General features: G+C 46.3%; 1 protein-coding gene and 1 long non-coding RNA gene across 7 annotated transcripts in view; one reads left to right on the top strand and one right to left on the bottom strand.

Moving 5' to 3' along the window:
* Positions 1 to 14,752, bottom strand: part of LOC106038594 (ligand of Numb protein X 2-like) — a 31,993-nt gene extending 17,241 nt beyond the window's left edge. The window contains exons 1-2 of one of the 4 annotated variants that reach the window (XM_048070546.2): positions 14,548 to 14,752; positions 1,740 to 2,202 (exon numbers count right to left, since the gene is read on the bottom strand). In XM_048070546.2, coding sequence (XP_047926503.1) covers positions 1,740 to 2,128 — 389 coding nt within the window. In that variant the 5' untranslated portion in view covers positions 2,129 to 2,202; positions 14,548 to 14,752. Of the gene's footprint in view, positions 1 to 1,739; positions 2,203 to 8,472; positions 8,548 to 13,932; positions 14,292 to 14,383 lie in introns of those variants that run through there. The other 3 variants (XM_013185217.3, XM_013185219.3, XM_013185218.3) reach the window with 3 other exon arrangements.
* Positions 14,753 to 15,005: 253 nt separating this feature from the next.
* The window catches only part of LOC106038573 (uncharacterized), a 37,227-nt gene continuing 34,699 nt past the window's right edge, over positions 15,006 to 17,533 (top strand). For 2 of the 3 annotated variants that reach the window (XR_007165825.2, XR_010834809.1), the window contains exon 1: positions 15,006 to 16,751. This is a non-coding gene — a long non-coding RNA (uncharacterized lncRNA). The remainder of the gene's footprint in view (positions 16,752 to 17,533) is intronic. The other variant, XR_007165826.2, reaches the window with a different exon arrangement.

The raw sequence follows: 17,533 nt of genomic DNA, 5'->3' as shown, positions 1-17,533 counted from the left end.
TCATCCTGGTATTACTTCCTCTGGTTATTCCTGGTCATTTATTCCCCAAGCAATAAGATGACCCTAAAGCTTAAAGACAGAAGCTGGTTGATCCACTTGTGCATGACCCTCTTAAGATGCTGAAAAATAAATTTACTTTGCAAAGGGCAGATGAATCCCCCAAGAAAACAAGTTGCTAGATGCTTCTTACCCCTTAAGTCTCCTACTATCAATTAATCTCATTTTTAAAAAAAATGAACACCCAAATCCCAGTGTAATTTTTTCCTTTTTTTTCCCCTCATTTTTCAATCTAACCATGCTCACAGCGCATATCCTTGATTTTTTTAGAGCACTCCATCCCCACAGGAGATGCTGAGAACTATGAAAGGCACACAGGAACGATATAGTTTCCAGTCAGGTCTTTAACGTAAACATTTAAGGGTGCCTCCCTCTTCCATGTTTAACTCGTGCGTCAGAGGGATTAACAAGTGGCACAAGTTTTCTGATACCGGGACAGATTTATGGAGCGGAGGGGAAGGCTCTGACCCTGCTTGTTTCTGTAGCCCAGCCCAGCTCTGGGCCATGCCCTGCACGACAGTGGCTGCCGGGCAGCCCCGTCCCCACAGCCTAAGCATTCAGCCCTGCTGGGGAATGAGAAAGCTCAATTAAAAAAAAAAAGCTGGTTACTGCAAGGACACTGGGAGCTTTCAGGAACGGAGCACGGAGCGTCTTCCATCACATCCCCTGGCTCTAACACGGCCTCTCAGCTCGTGGGTACCACAGATGGGCAACCGCAAGGGTACATGCTTGGCCCGAACTGTGACGTGTCCCACGTGCTGATGTTCCTTGTGCACTTGGTGACCTGCTTATAAAATACAGCGCTGCCACAAAAAGCTACAGCACAGCTGAAGGGAAGCAAGCCAGTTGCATTTCCAGTGCCCACTGAGAGAATACACCTTGCCAATGAAGGTCTGCTTCCGCCTGCAGTACAGCTTGCACTTAGCTCCCTTTCCTGCAATCATTAACTAGGAACAAATGTTCTTCCAGCACCGTGGCAAGAGCTCTTTGTCACCAGCCCTTCTTTTAAAGCTACAAAATTCTGCCTGCCACCAGCTCAGCCGGCAGTGGAACCACCGAAACACGTCTGCTGACAAGCAGAGGGAAAAAAAGTCTTCCTCTGCACAGGAGAAAAAAATAAATGTATTTTTCATTTGCGTCTCTTTCTCAGTAAAAGGAAGAGAGAAGATAATGGAATTATAAGTAGGTGATTCAGCAACTGCATAATGTGCAGCTTGGAGGGACTTACATTATTTGGATCAAAGACATATTGCGCATCTTAATTGGACCAATTAAACTGGCAACACTGCACGATCCCTTGCCTCTACAATGTTGACTTAGTGCCTGTTTTTCTTCTCTGCTCAGTGAAAGAAGGAATAACCACATTTGTTCTAATTTCCAGAGTCAGCTGCCCCAGCTCAGGACACAGAAATTTATGCACATTTAATAGGATAAGGGTCTGCAGACAGCTCGCCTGCAAGGTAAGGACCTCAGCCTTCGCCTCCACAGCACACGGGAGCTGCCCTCCCTACCCCACAATTACGCCATCTTCACCCACCCACCTCTCCAGCCTCACCCTCTGCCATCTCTGCTGTCCCACCTTGTCCCAGTTTAGGGACTGTTCTGAGCACGGATCTCTTAGGTCAGAAGCACAAGAGACAGATGGCATTACACAAGGGGCAACACTGCAAATGGGTATGCACCTGTTCTGCAGGTGAGCCTCCAGTTCACAGCGCTGCATCGTCTGCTGACACTCCGCCTTGAAAGGACAGCTGACAACCAGCTTATCCAGCAGGTTTCGTACCAGGAGGCTGGACTTGTGGCACTGCTGGAAAGAGAGTTTTTTCCGATCCATAGGACAAAAGTTGTACTCCTGCATGAAGTTTTCGAGGCACTTGAAACAGTACGTGTGTCCGCAGGGGGTGTCCATGGGCTGGAGCAGGGGCTGAAGGCAGATGTGGCAGATGAGTTCGTCGTCCACCTCATCCTGGAAGTTATAGAGGTGATTGTCCGGCAAGAGGTGGAACTGGCCGCATTCACAGCAGAGTTCGCCAGCTTGGTACGCGTGCTCCTCTGCTGTGGGGTCAGCCATGATAGCCAGGATGCCGCTCTCCCAGGCCAGCAGGAAGGAAACTTGTCACGCAGTAGCTGTCTGACAGAGTTCCTCTGATGAAAAGAAAAGAGAAGAAAAGAAAGAGAGATTTCCAGCCACTGTCAGCTCTCCACGTAGCCAATTAAAAATTAAATAGCACTCCTGCCTGAAACTCCCCCTGGTATCTTCACAGCCACCAACCCCTCTTAGGGTTCTTCCTTCCAGAGTGACCCTGTGAATGATCAACCCTGGGATCAGAGAATACAGGGACCTGAGTCAGCAAAATGTTTAAGCTTCAATTACTTTGCATGCAACAGTGACACAGGGTAGGTAGAACCTTGCTAACCCTAGGAACTGGAAAAGCTGAGACAAACGCTGCCTGTTCTTGAGGGAGACCACCACAGAGAGAGAGGAAAGGGAAAGAATAACTGACTGATGTTTAAACTGACAAATTTTCTGTAGAGCTTCCCAGATGACACTGAGTATTATTAATTTAAAAGGCATGTATGGCAAAATATCACTTCAGGCACTTCTGGTTGTCTGGTTTTATGGTCTGGGTTTTTTGGGGGATTGGGGATGAGGAAAAAGAAGAGGAAGAAATTTCAAAAGAAAAAAAAATCTACCAATTTCCTTCCTCTTAAGCCCACTCCCTCCAAAAATGTTAGTGTTAACAAAGACTGCATTGTTCCCTACTCATCCGTGCCTGTCTGCGCACTGAAACGTATTTCCTATGGAAAGAGGCAAGCTTTCTATGGGGAAAAAGCACAACAGATAGTCCATGTCATAGTTCGTCATGATGTGACCCAAAGGCTTGAGTTTCAGCTTCCTACAGGTGGGAAGAACGAAGTCAGGGACAAACTGAGTTCTTTGCAGCTGGTGCTTTCCTGATTTTAAGAATGGTATCTCCAGTCACATTCATTTTCAATCTTGCCTATTGTAATTACATTTTTTTTAAATACAAAATTCACCTGAGTTTGCTAGCAGATTAGCTACAGGCAGAGACACCGCAGGAAGGATTCCTGTTAACCTAGCTGTGACTTTAAAGAAAAGGGCAGTGTGCTGCTGGATGAAGCTAACACTCACTGTTACGCTGTTGTTGTTTTTTTGTGGTCGTGATGGCGATTATTTTATCTAAGTTCATTAAAAATCCCACAGCCAAACCCAAAAATAAATAAATAAATAAGTAGGACTGTGATGAAATGGAAAAAAAAATGAAAGAAGACATGGAAAATATTTGAAAAGAGTTGCTTTTTCTGGAACAGGTAACAGCCGAAGCAAGAGCGAACAGCGGGCGCTGGTCTGCACCGGTGCCTGGAGGACACGGCTGGCGTGCAGCAGGCGCTTTGGAGGAGGGTAGGCAAGAACAATAAGACAGCAAGAACGGCAAGAAAAAATTAGTCATGGGTTTCTAATAAAAACCATACATCATTCCACTTCAATTAACTGTCAAGCGTAAACCAGGTAGTTAATTAAAAGGATAAGACATCACCAGCAGAATCAAGCCACTTTATGGGCAAATTTTCCTAGCTATAGAAAGCTGTTCGGTTCAGAAGATGACGACATTACTGTCACGGCTCCAGGTGGGCACAGCGCATGTGCTGTTTGCTTCTCCTGTGGCTGCAGGGCCAGGAAGCATCTTCCCCTCGAGGAAGGCACTTACACTACACAGTCCGAGCTCTTCTCTTTGCAGTTACTCCTTAACCTTTGCACGCACATCAAAGCAGACGTGCCCTGTCCCTTCAGAAACACCTCTGCTCTTGGGTACTCACCTCCATCTGAAACAGTCAGATACCTCTCCTGTTTTCCTTACAGGAAGTCTCCATCTGATCCTAAATTATCTCACAAGCGAAAAGGAAACATTCCCGACATCAGACAATCCCTTCCCATCACCTACCAATTGTAATCAATCAGCTCAGCACCAGCAGTTAAGCGCCAGGCTTCCAAGGCAAACACCTACCAATACGAAATACCTGCGCTTCGGGTTGTAGCATTTGCATAAAATTTTGGCAGGTGATTAAACAAATCTGCTTTCTCGGTGAAAACAAACTCCATGGTAATTTTGCTGATAAACTACTTCTGATTGAGGGGGGGGCGTTCCACATTATTTACCAAATTCATTCTCTGCTTTCTGTGTTTGTTATAGGTTATACGTGATGAATCCCATTTATGAGTCACTTCAAAACTCAGGCAAGATAAAAGCATCACCACAACCTTGCAGCGTTTTTCTTCCCCGTAACTGTTCTGTCCTCTCCGTTCGAGACCCTCGAAAAAAAGGCACGAAGATTTCACTCGAAAGTGCCAGAGCAATTTCTTCTTTTACACTGCTGTCCCTTCAGCGAGGAGGACGCTCCTGCAGACACCAGGGAACCAAAGCCTGACACCTCAGCCCCAAAACCCATCCCACAGCCTTCGGCAAGGCAGGAGTCAGTGAGCAGCACGGGGAGGACAGCAGGCTCAAACAAGCCTGCCGCTTGTTCAGTGATTCAGTCAGAAAGCAGATGTTCTGTAAGAGGAAAATTGCTAACATCTTATTCAGCAAAGATGACTACTTCAGTGCAACAAGGCAGGTTTGAAGTGTCTGGAAACTGCGCTGTTTGGGCACAACAGGCACAGCTGCCGTCTGCTCAGATACACCCAGCTCCACAAGCCTGTCTCAGGCTGTGCCACAGCCAGGCCCTAGGATTCTAGCTCTGGAGGTGAAGTCTGAAGTCCACCTGATCTTTGGCACTTTCTGTCAAGTTTCAGCTACTCACTCCAGCCTCTGAACGCTGGACCTTGGCCAGCAATCCCCTTTGTTCTGGTGCAGCTTGCTGGTACACCGCTCCCCCCTTCTCTAGTACTCGCGCCTCTCCCCAGGCACACTAATTCCAGGAGAGGTGTGTTTGAGCTTACACACAATGTACGTAATAAGAGGAGGTCACAAAATAAGGACCTAACTTGGTCCCAAGTTGCTACTTACTGACCACGTGAAGCCTGACATACGTTTATGCTGCTGCTCTGGCGGGCTCTGCAGTTTTAGAAGCAAAACACAACAAATACATCCCAAGACAAAGTTATCAAAAAAGTAATGCAGCCCACTCCTATACCTGATGAAGAACTGAGGAAAATAAGCCTACACAAATTTCTCTACATTTCCCCCTTTTTACCACATGTGGATAGGGAAAAGATTTCTTTGAGATCATTTTTACCACGCAACAAGAACAAAAGCAGTGTTTTTTACAGGAGGCTTTCTCGTACTGTAACACTGACTCAAAGAATAGCTTTTTCTTTTTTTTTTTAAAAGGACGACTTATCAGGTTGTCGAATCTATTTCCCTGCCAAGCAAGACTATTCCTGACAATAGCAGCACGTTGCCTATTCTTGTTTTAGCCCTGCCGGGGCACAGCCCCCTCTGCACATCTGCATGGTGGGGAGCACGCGGCACCCAGCCACTCGGCACCGCTCCTGCTGGGCGGACAAACCCTGTCCGGAACTGGCCTCCACTACACCCGAGCCTGGCAACAGAGCCGATGAATTAGTTGTGCAGATGTTCAAAAAGGCCTTTTTAAAAAAAAAGCAAATTACCCTACAAAAATCTTTCCAATGTTGTGCCTCCGCCTGCACTAGAATGGCTGAAAAGGGCGGGTGGCTGTAGCAGCTGGCTGCCCCATGAGCAGCATCCCTGCTTCCAACCTTGTCACTTAAGGTCTCAGCATTTCCAAACGCAGCCCTCGCTCCTTGTTTGTAAGGCATTTCACTCTGCCACCGGTTAGTGGGGAGCACAAACAGGCATAACTCAGCCCAGGCCTGTCTCTTCATACAGCTCCAGCGCCTGACACAAGTTGCTTTCAGGCATGGAGATGTTTACCTTCCTGACATCTTTCTGAGGTATGATCTTGCTGCTATTCCAATTTACAGACTGAGCTTGCATCACGAGAGGCTAAACTAAGACCCACAGAGCCGCAACACGGGGGAATTGAACACTGTTATGTGATCCTGAGTCTGATTCTAAGTGACTTACCTCACCTCACGTAGGGAGCTCCTAGGAAAGCAAAGCACACCGAGCCTGCAAGTCCAAAACAATATTCCATCCCTCCCCCCAAAAAGACTGCTTCTGTTAACTAATTGATTTATAAAACCACAAGTATGGCAAATGACCCAGAGCACATTCCACGCTGCAAAATAAGGAAGCGTGCAGCCAGTCTGCTGCAAGGTGAGGACGTGGAGCAGAAGTGTAAAGATTCTTCCACAGATCAGGATCACTACAGGAACGCCTCGTACTGACAGAGTTTAAAAAAAAAATAGACATTTAAAAGGCATCTGTCAGGTAGCTAATTCTCAATATTAAAAAATTATTTGTGCTGTGGAAAGTAGCTTGGAAATACAAGGGCTTTCTGTGTTAACACTTACACACTGATATGGAGAGATATTACTGAAATCCCAGATATAAACGCTGGCGTTGAGGCTACAGGGCGCATGCCCCACGTATACTGCTATGTAATAGTTTACTGTGATAATTATGCTAGTTATTATATTTATGACTACATTTCCCTGGGAGACTGGAAATGCAACATTCCAAGTAAAGGCTCCACAATTAATTTTTTTGGGGTGGACAAAACAAAGCCAGCACATTCTGGATTAAGATGACTGAGGGCACTAACCCCAAAACAATCTGCTTACATAAAAACAAAGCAACAAGTTCAAGATGGATGCTAACATAGCAAACCCAGCGCTCTAACAATGAACCATGAGAAAAATTGACAAAAAAAAAAAAAAGCTTTCTTCAGATAGTTTTCCCTTAGTTCAGAAGCCTTCTGTTTCACTGAATGGGATTTTTTTTTTTTAAATGAGAGAAAGATTGCGAAAGTGTGCTGTAACAGGTTTTTTTGCTGAATTTCAGCTCTACATTGAAGGAGGATTTCACACACGTGAAAAGGGACAGGTTTTGTACGAAACACACCAGTGTGCTGCCTGAACACTTCCAGTGCACTGCTGCAGTCTTTCACAACCACGACTAAACTGTCCTTAGTTTACAGTAGTGGCACTGAAAATAGTGTCGAAACATCCTATTTTTATAAGCAATGCTTACAGCAGGTCAGTTTTTCCAAAAACCACAACACTGAGCTCCACAATACCTCCAAGTGGCAACACAATCCAGTGCCCTATTGCCTTTCTTTTTCCTTTCTGATATTGCTAAAGATTAGGCCACTGGATGTACAAGCATGAAGTCAAAGCTTCGGTACATGGTACGTTTGTTTGTGCAGCGATATAAGAAGTAGCCCTTTCAATGATTAACTTTGCCTTCAAGCCAAAGAGTTTCTAACAAGCCACCTCGGAGGGTCACCGCTCAGCACCTATTGCAATGCTTCGATTGAGAAACTCGACATCCGAGCTGCTTTACTGTGCTCAGTCTAAACAGAGACTGCTAAGTTAGAGATCTCATTGTCCCCCATCATTTTTGCCCATTCTTTAACCATAAACTTGAAAACAAGTTTTATTCTAAAGCCCTCGCATTTTTGTGCTCATTGGACAATTTTGTATTTAATTGGCTTGAACTTCTGGGCAAGTATCTGTTTTCTCAACCAGAAAAACAGAAAGCCAATTGTATTTTCATGAATTTGAATCAGAATCATATTCATCTTAGACTAGAAAAGACGTATTATCCCAGGAAACCCTATTCTGAGGGATGTGCTATAAGGCTTGGTTGAGTAGAGCGAGACTACCCCAAGGAATATTCTCCTGAGCAACTTTTGCAGTATCAGCTCTCAGCTTGGTACGTGGATTTCCATTTCCTTTTTTTTTTAATGTATTGGAAAATTCAACAACAAAAAAATCTTAGCTTTATATTACTTATTTTTTTCAATCTTACTAGAAATCAGCAGTACTAATTGCAAACTTGCACCTTATTTTATGAGAAAGAGAAGCTCCATGGAAAACCTCAGAACTTGGTCCTTCTGGTCCCCTCCTGTCACCACCCCGTGTGCCGTGCGTTTGGTTCTCAGCCCACTCACCCCACTGCACAACTGCAGCGGTCTCACCAGGGACCCCGCGGGCTCTGAACCAGCAGGACTGCACAGATGTAATTGAAAGACTCTTCCTACAGAGCAGGAGAGGCTGCTGTTATCATTCAGTTAACATTATCTAGGTAACAAGCACCAGTAAGTTTCCCGTCTCCTCCCTTTTCTATTAAGGAATTAAACTGGGGTGTAAAATGTTTTCCACCTCCACTTTTCTTCCAAGGGGATTAGACAGTGACTATTTAAATACACTGCTCTGAAAAACTGATAAGTTTAATACCAGCAAATAAAAGTGAAGACAAGTGCTGCAGGAGAAGCTGTTTTATTTATTTCTTCGTGCTTTCTCACCTTTGCTAGACGTTTCCACTGCATTTCACCATCCTTTCTATACCCTTTCTTCTCCACAAACGTACATCATGTTGCCTGTTTTATGGTCAGAAAAACACAAAGCTTATGCAGATTCTTCTGTTTTACCAATTAAATCAATTTGCTTCTTTGCAGAATGTGACCCAGTCTCCTATGGAAGTATCACCGCTAGCAGCATGTGTATGTATGCATTTTCTTTGTGTGTTCTTCAGCTTTTTCTATTGCAACTAATGATATCTATCTCGGAAGTTAAATACCCCTACCTCCACCCCCAGCTCACCAACACTTTGAACTGGGCAACCACCTGCAACTCCACCCCTAAAAATCAGTCTGACAGTTGTGAATGAGGTTTTCTGCAAAGAAAGGAGGAATCCAATACTATAATTTAAGGATAAAGGACCTAATCTGTAATTAATAACCAAAAACTTCTCCTGCAATTGAAGCAAAAAGTCCCAAACCAAACCAAAGAGGGATAAGGAGACTTGATGTTAATGTTTAGGTTCATCTAGATAGCTGGTAGAACAGACGCTTTCCTCAACACCGGGTTTTGAGGACAGGAGGTAAAGATCACATGTCTATTGGCAATATCTGAATACCAGACACACTCACCACATCATTGTCTGTGTCTACCTGTAAATTCCTTATTTATGGAAAGAAAATAGCACCATGGTTTACAGCAGATGAAATAAGCATGTAATGTGCAGGAGCTTGTCTCTGGTGGCTGTTATTCTTGCAGTAGCCTGATAAAACCCCATACGTTGTTAGCCACTTGTGATCTGGGCGTCATATTTAAAATACAGGTCAGAAAACAGTGGACATCTGCTATCACAATTTCCAAGGCCCGTAAGAGACGAAGCAGACTGTGCATTATACAACTGCAAGTTTTTAAAAATTCGTGTTTAAATATCCTTACCAGGGCAATCACTATCATATGTAATTAACAGTAATACAAGGGGGCAGGGAGAGAGTGACTGTTGCTCTGGGTAGACGTATGGCATTTGGCATTTCTACAGTCCTAGGCCTTGCCTGTCTCGTGAGAAAGTCCTGCACAGCACTAATCTCTATCACACTTGCAGTTGTTACCATCAGAAACACTGAGGCTTTATTGCAGGATAAAGTATCAGAACTTTCAGTCACTCACAACAAGTCAAATCTTGGGCTCAGTTACCAAGCACTGATTTTATTTTTAGTTTTTTTACAATACTCTTGAGTTAAGAGCTTGGAGCAGTCTATGAAAGAATCCCTTTATATCAACAGGCATTTGGAGTCTAACTCCGCCAAATGACGCAGGTTATCAGTGACAAACAGGCAGCACAGATGAGGTGGTTATGCTGGAAGGGAGATCAAACTTCCCATGGCCCAGGCTCTTCTCCTGGTGGCTCCAGACCGCCCAGCCCACGCTCAATGCCAGCAGCACCACCAGCAGCAGCAGGGTGTTTCGCCCTGCTCAGTACACAACACCCCAGACTTCCTTTCACAGCGTACGAGGGCATTTTATCAAAAGCAGTGCAAAGTACTTTCTAGCCCAAGCTTGTTCCACCTAACTAAAAAAGCTGAATTAAAAGATAATTAAATCTGGAACTCCCTTTGTATCTCTTCAGATCATGGTAAAAGGGAAAGAAAACAAGTTATCTTCTTTAAAAAAAAAATCCGCACTAATTCCCTAGCCCACGTGTTCTCAAACTGCAGCTCCTCGGGGTGTGCAGCGAGGTTTGAAGTCGGCTCCAACTCCCGCCAGCGCCCGTGGGCAGGCAGAACGCAGTCAGGAGCTGAAGTGGCCTGCCCCACAGCTGGCAGCTCTAAGTCAGCAGCACAAGGCAGCACAAGTGGGAAACAAACTGCAGCCTCTCTGTTAAGGATTACACCCCTCTAAAGACTCACAGAGTGGAATTACAGCTCATTTTAAACAGACAGTCTACTGCTTAGGACATCTGTATTATGGGTGCGTGAGCTCAAGTATGGCTGCACATGTAATTTATGATGCCTTTTCATCGTACCATTTCTCCTGGTGTATCTGGTTGACTTTAGACTTAACTCTCACAGCTTGGGGGGGGGGCGGGGGGAAGAGATTTCCCCCCCCCCCCCCAAATCTTAACCTGATTTAAAGCTGTGTCCAAGCTGGTATCAGAGGCAGGTCTTTCAGAACCACTGTTATCTTACCTTATTACACATATATTTACAGTATGAGTAAATTGTTATCTATGTTGTATTTTCCCTTGTTCTAAAAGTAATTTAAAAAAAAAACCTGGCGTGGCCTTCTCACCAGTTAGAAGAACTGGAACAAGAGCCCTGCTGACCGAAGTCCTCCCATTCCGCACCGAGCAAGGCAGCGGCGCCGTTCCTCCTTACTCACCAGCGAACACGTCGCAGGACGGCCTTGAGTTGGGATATATGTAGGAGCAGGGAGGCAACCTCCTCGCCCTGCTCAGTTCTCAGCCTGTTGAGATTGCCGGCAGAGCAGCCAAGTAGCCAGGTGTTAACCTCACACGGGAGCTCTTTTTTTCCAGTCATAAACACAAAAAGGCCCAAAAGACCCATTATGTTTATTTTCAGGGATCCTACTTGAAATAGTCATAGGGCAATTTTTGTTCACTACCAATTGAGACCATTTAATAGAGGATATCCTCAGTTCTAAGGCTCACAAGGCAGGGACTGATTTTTTTCTTTTTTTTTTCCCTTCTATTTAGAGACCTGCAGTAATGCTTTACTAGATGAGAAGAAATTATCTTTATTTATTAGTCTAGAGGTGGGAGGTTAATAAGTCTGAGAACTTTACAAATAGGGCTGATTGTGATTTACTGGACTTTCAACAACTGCAAAATAAATAATGGCACAGATGAGCCCCATAAACTCTGAAAAGAGCAGGTTAAGTTTTATCTCAACCCTTTTTTTAACTGCTGTACAATCAGCTTTTAATGAGAAGGTCTGCCCCAGCTGTTTACAAAGCTCACATGAGTTAAGGCCCAGGCAAAGAGTAGACAATGACTGACACTTTAAAAAAAAATAAATACAAAATCCCTTGCAGTACTTCCCTTCCACAGATGATTCCAAATAAGGAGCAATATAGTCTTCAAAAAATTTGCACAGAGACCCTCTAGGCTCAGGGGAACATTGTATATACGTAAAACCAGCCTTCATCTGCAAGCTGCTGATTGTCTCTCCAAACTCCTCCAGATTTATTCCATTTCCCTCCTTTCAGCCTCAAGAGTTTTGAGGCCTGGACCAGCGTAGCAATTCCTACTGTTTGTGTTCATCTAAATCCCCCCTAACACTTTAGATGTTAGATGACATAACTGGCTCGTGAACAATTTCTTATCCAAATTATCAAAAGGTTTACCAGGTATTTGCATATTTTTAAGCTCAATTCATTTCAAGAAATTTCTACAGCAAGTTTCAGCCTAGAGCAACATTGTGTGTGTTATATATCAGGAAATATAAACTGAGGAGAGACTGTCAAATACAATTCCTAACAACTGTACGAACAGCACCACTAAAGTAAGCTGAGAAGGGAAAGCCAAACAAGAGGGTTTTGTAATATATCAGCAAAACATACAAGCCTGTAAGACAACAGCTGCAACCACTCTAGCAAGATGTACACAATCAGAATGAAACGACGCAGCTAAATTTTTTTATGAAAAAAAAGTGCATGGCAATGCACAATGAAGAGTTGAAAGTACAGCAGGGAGTGCTGTGTGAACTACAGATACCTTACTCTGCTCACTTACTATTTCTAGGATTCTACAATTTCATGCACAGGTAAATTCATCCAGTAACTATGTTTAGGGAAGCACAGAGTTATCATTGTTTAAGAAACCATTAATTACAAGTGCTAATTGAAGTTATTGGAATTGCCATTCATCTAGCACTAATGCTATCCAAAATAACCCTCAACCTGTTCCATCAGGCATCTTTGAACATCATGGTGTTCTGGAGCAGAGGAAGGTCATGTAGCCACCAGGTCCCTTCTGGAGCTGTTTCTTCCATTTCTTACAGCTTATTCCCCAGACCAAGTGGTTGGGTTTGTGTGTTAACTCTAGCTCACTTCCCTCGCTATTCGTTTGGTAAGAAACTTTAAAAGAAACTTGGTTTTCAACAAGACAAGCTTCCCTTCTGCTGCACGCTGCAGGTTCCTCTCCCCTCTTCGGATTTTATGCCGGTGCATTTCCATTATTTGAGTTACATACGCACCAAGATTTTGTACAATTACAGGCACAGTAAGGGAGGTGAATGAAGGCGGGAGTTTCCAACACAGCTCAGTTTTCTAAGAGCTAGCTAACCTCACGAAAGGTCGACCTCCTGTTTATCATTTCTCTGCTCTATCCCCAGCCACAGGACCCCTTTGTTTTTCACCGCACAAGCACTGGTGCCCTTCTGACTTCATGAGCTGCCTCAGGCAGCAAATCCCTTTGGGGGAGGGAATAAATATGACCACTGAGTTACCCCTTTCAGCAGCAGACATGCTACATCTGCTCAGCTATATTGTAAAAGAACAGTTTGAGTGTAACAGTTTGAGCTTGCAGTTTAAGAGAAAGAAGTTTTGTTTTGAAGGAGCCATGTGCACGATCTGCTTTCCCTTTACTGGAGAACTGCCAAAGAGCTCTGGCCTTCAAGCATCAAGGACAAACGTCAGTGCCGTCCCTCAGAGGCGCAGCACACAACTGACATTGCTGCAGGAGGATAACTACAGTTCCTTAAACTACATCGTGCCACCTAAACCTTGGGTTACTCCGGAGCCTCCAGAGGCTACACAATATTAGACTGGACACTTCTGGGGCTGTATGACAGCGACAGAAATTTCCCTGGGCTGACTTGTGTGCTGTCACCCTGCCCCAGCTTACCCTTGACACAGAAGAGGCCTCTCACAGCACTTACTATCTGCATTTGGGCTGGAATAGTGTTTTCCACAGAGAGTCTTTACACTGTTCTGCTCCTTGGCGGTAAAACCAGAGCAGAAAGTGAAAATACGACCCTACTTGTTTTTTTGGTTTGGCAAGCAACAGGGAGGTCCTCCTTTTGCATCCCTTACTGTACAAAGATAAAATGGGACCAAAAAAACTGCTCAAGGGACTGGAAGTGTCGTTTTGGGAAGAGCTGGCAGCAAACTGAGCCTGCAGTGCCACCGAAAGGGGCAGCCCTGCTCTCCTGGCCACCTCCGGGGCTGGCACCAGCCCCTTGCTGCCCAGGCTCTTAATTTCCGATCGGATAACGAGGCTAATGGCAGACCTAGAGAGATGTCAAGCATGCACAACCGGGACACGAAGCACAAGGTGCCTGTCCCTTTTGGTATTGCACAGCCTTAAGCCTCTCATTAACTCCGTATTGTTAGCTAAAATAAAACAGAAGTGTTCCAGTCCTACGGTATCCCTCACACATCTCCTTCCAAGCCTCTTACAAACTCTTCCAGAACATTACCTCACCTACGAAATCACATGTATTTCTTACCTTTAAGGCACTTCCAAAACGTCCACACCATCACGCTCCTCTCCTTTGCCTCTTACCTCGATTTCTATTTATAGGCTTCTCCGCATCAATTATCAGCGCGGCATCCCAAATTCGCCGACTTAACCCCGGCGCACCTTCCGACCCGACAAATTTTGCCTCACCACCTCCCTTCGAGGTTCCTGCGACGGCCCGGGCACCGAGCTCGGGGGTCCCGCCGGGACCGGGGTCCCCTCACAGAGCCGAGCCCCGGGGGCGGTCGGGCGACCCCCCGCCCTGTGTCGCCAAGCCCCGGACGGCGACAAAAGCCGCTCGTTCCGCAGCCCCCAGCCCCGCCCGGCCCCGCAGGGAGCTGAGGGGAGGCTGGAGCACGGCCCTCGCCCCGCTCCTCGCACCTTAGGGCGGCCGCAGCCCCTGGAGGAGCGAGGTCCCCCCCTCACCCCCAGCCGCTCACCTGGAGGAAGAGGACGGGAGCGCGGCTCGCGCGCCCCCCGGGAAAGGAAAGGGCCGGGGAGGGAGGAGGAGAGGGAAGCCCGGCGCCAACTCGGCCCTGCAGACGGCGGGGCGAACGCGGCTCCTCCACCAAGTTTCCGGGCGGGGATGAAAGTCGAAACCTACGTGAGAGGAGGAGGCAACGCAGCCGCCCAGGTGTCTCCCGCCCGGCACGGTTCAGCCCGGCACGGCCCGCCCTTGGCCGCCGCCGTGCTCCCCTCCTCCTGCCGGGCCGGGTAGAGCCGAGCCGGGCCGGGCCGAGCCGGGCCGCCCACCCCGCCGGCAGCCCTGCCCCTGCCCCTGCCGCTCCCGCCCCGTGGAGGGCGCCGTGGCGTCGTGGGCACCATTTTGTGTGCCGCCCCCTCAGGGCTTCGCCGATCTCACATCCTCTCCTCAGCCGCCCCAGTCCTCTTCGTGGGGGACGGGTGCTGGGGGCTCATCTGCGAAAAAAATACGAAGTTTTCCTCAGCAGGACACCCTGTGGGGAGCGGTCCTGCTCCCTGGGCAGAGGGGTGTGTTTGGGGGTATCCCCGGGGGCTCCCTGAGGTGATTCTGCTCTGGTGCTGCTCCCGCTACGGGGGTGTCGGTTCTCCCTCCGGCCTCTGCCTTACCCCAAACCCCTGTAAAATGGAAGATGGGATAACCTGGTGGGTCTGAGGCTGTTGGGAGAGCAGGGAATAAATTACAGTTCAGCCAGTGACACGGCTGGCAGGAAAAAAAAAAAAACAGAACGGGGGGGAGGGGGGGACTGTTCCTGAAATTTACATTTTGCCTTCTGGCAGAAATACTACCCATCTGAAAGTATTTGGCTTGTTCTTCATCTGTTAGGAAGGCAAATTGTGAGAGCCCCTGTCAGCCCCAGTGAGCCAAGTGCCCACCGCCAGCTGTGGGGCCATGGGGTACCTGCTGCTGCTGTGCAGTGATAGCAGATGACAGAGTGCTAATTGCTGTGCTGTTTCTATAAACTGTAAATATCGCCACCTCCCCGTGTTCAGATGTGGGCATTTCACTGTAATTTACGTGCTTCGAACTAGCAAAACACTGAACCAGGAGGGATCCAAAAGGTGTCAGATTACATTGGCCCAGCACTATGTCCGAGCTAGTAACTCCTCCAAAAGGGAGAGAAGTTGCTGGCCATGTCCTGTGCCTTTCCCTGTGCCAGAACATATTCAGGTCCCCATAGAGAACTAGAATCTTTTCAGGCAAGTAATAATAATAATAACTGTAATATCTTATGGGTTATCATTTCTTTCAGCCTTGGAAATACTCATACTGCATATGAGAGGGCAGTGCAGTGACATAACAAAGAAGACTGCTTAAACAAGCAGTTCAGTGAATAATAATAATAAAAACAGAACATCAAACCATAGTTTTAGAGGATTTATTAGCAATGCAGTCTTTGCATATTAATGTATGTAATGTGCAGTGCAGGTAGAACTAGCACACACCTGTCTCCATGTTGTCATTAGGCCTGTCCCATAGTTGCTGAAGTAGACCTGAATAAAAAGAGGAGTGAGTGCTTTTGAGGCCTTGAAAACACCTCCTCTGTTTCAGCAGGCACTAGCAGTTTGTTGTTCAGGTAAGACTATTGGAATGATGTTCGTCCAGAGAGAAGAGTTAGCTTTTAATCTTAGGCATGGACCAATCTGGCTCAATTTCTTAATCCTGCATTAAATTTTCTGTATTATTTTTTGGGGCCCGTTTAGCCTAGAGAAGAGGAGATTGAGAGGGGATCTTATCAACCTCTATAAATACCTGAGAGGACCATGTTATGTGTATGGGGCCAAACTTTCTCAGTGGTGGCCAGTGACAGGACCAGGGGTAATGGGTATAAGTTGAACCACAGGAGGTTTAATCGCCATATGAGGAAGAACTTTACAATCTGGGTGGCAGAGCACAGGCAGAGGCTGCCCAGAGAGGTTGTGGGGTCTCCTTCTTGGGAGATGTTCAAAACCTACCTGGATGTGATCCTGTCGAACATGCTCTCGGTGACCGTGCTTGAGCAGAGGCTTGGACTAGATGGACTCTGGAGGTCCCTTCCAACCTCAAGCATTCTGTGAGATTCTTTACAGCATAGAAAATCTGTTTCCTGTTTTTGTATATCCAAGTCATCAATGGAGGAGCTGTGAGCCATGTTAGCTTATGAGAGGATACTTGTTTTGCAAAGGTGAGCCCATAGTAGATGCACCATATTTAATAAAAATGTAACAAGGCCCTTTATTTATTTATTTATTTTATTATTTAGGTTGGGAATCCAGTGGAGCCAAGGTACCCCAGCAAGGTGTCCTCTTTCCATGAGACCCATCTTACCATGGGATGCAGACTGAAAGGTATTTTTTGTAGGGGTTTGACTGAGAATTGTGATCTAAATTAGCAAAGACTCTGGTTCAGCTACATTAATTGTTTGTTAGGATTTTCTCTGAAGCACTGAGCCAGACATGGCTAGGAAGGATGGGAGGTGTTATATCCTCAGACCATTCTGAATAAAAAATATTCTGGCAGTGTAGTGTCTGACTGCACTGAGACTGTGCAATTAAGCTCCTGGTTAGGGAGGGAACAGCAGCCAGCGGCAGGCTGGAGCTCTGTAACTGCTGGGGGTGCATTGCCAGCTCACTCTGGAGCACCAGAGCCTGGTGTAGGGGCATAGGACTGTGCCTGCATGTCTGCCAGCCTCTCAGAGCCTGTATTCATTAAGCCAGGACTCATCTGTATTGAATGCTGGCTCGCATGCAAACAGGCAAATGCTTAAGCTGTGCTCTGTGGGGCAGAGATTTAAGCCTTAGTGCAGAACCAGTCTCTCCTTCATGCAGCCTACAGCTCGGTTGGTGAGGACAGGAAATGTGTGGGTGAGCTTGGGGTATTGGGAAGGCAAACCCCAGGGAAATTTCAAATGGGTGCAAGCCTTTAAAATTAGGAGCTCTGTCTAGTTAGCACTCGCTGGAGATTTTTATCACGTCTGATGACCTGTTTTTCTGAGTGGACAATGTGCCCACATATAATTAAGATATGGTGAAAGTTTATTGTATAAGTGTGCTGGAATTTTGGTTTGGCTTTGCAATAAAGGAATCACTGAGTCATGGTTACTAAATAGACTCATGGAGGATACAGGTCT

Source organism: Anser cygnoides, chromosome 13, assembly GCF_040182565.1.
Source record: "Anser cygnoides isolate HZ-2024a breed goose chromosome 13, Taihu_goose_T2T_genome, whole genome shotgun sequence".
Lineage (NCBI taxonomy): Eukaryota > Metazoa > Chordata > Aves > Anseriformes > Anatidae > Anser > Anser cygnoides.
Note: the sequence above shows the minus strand (reverse complement) of the source record. Positions and strands in the feature narration are given on the sequence as shown.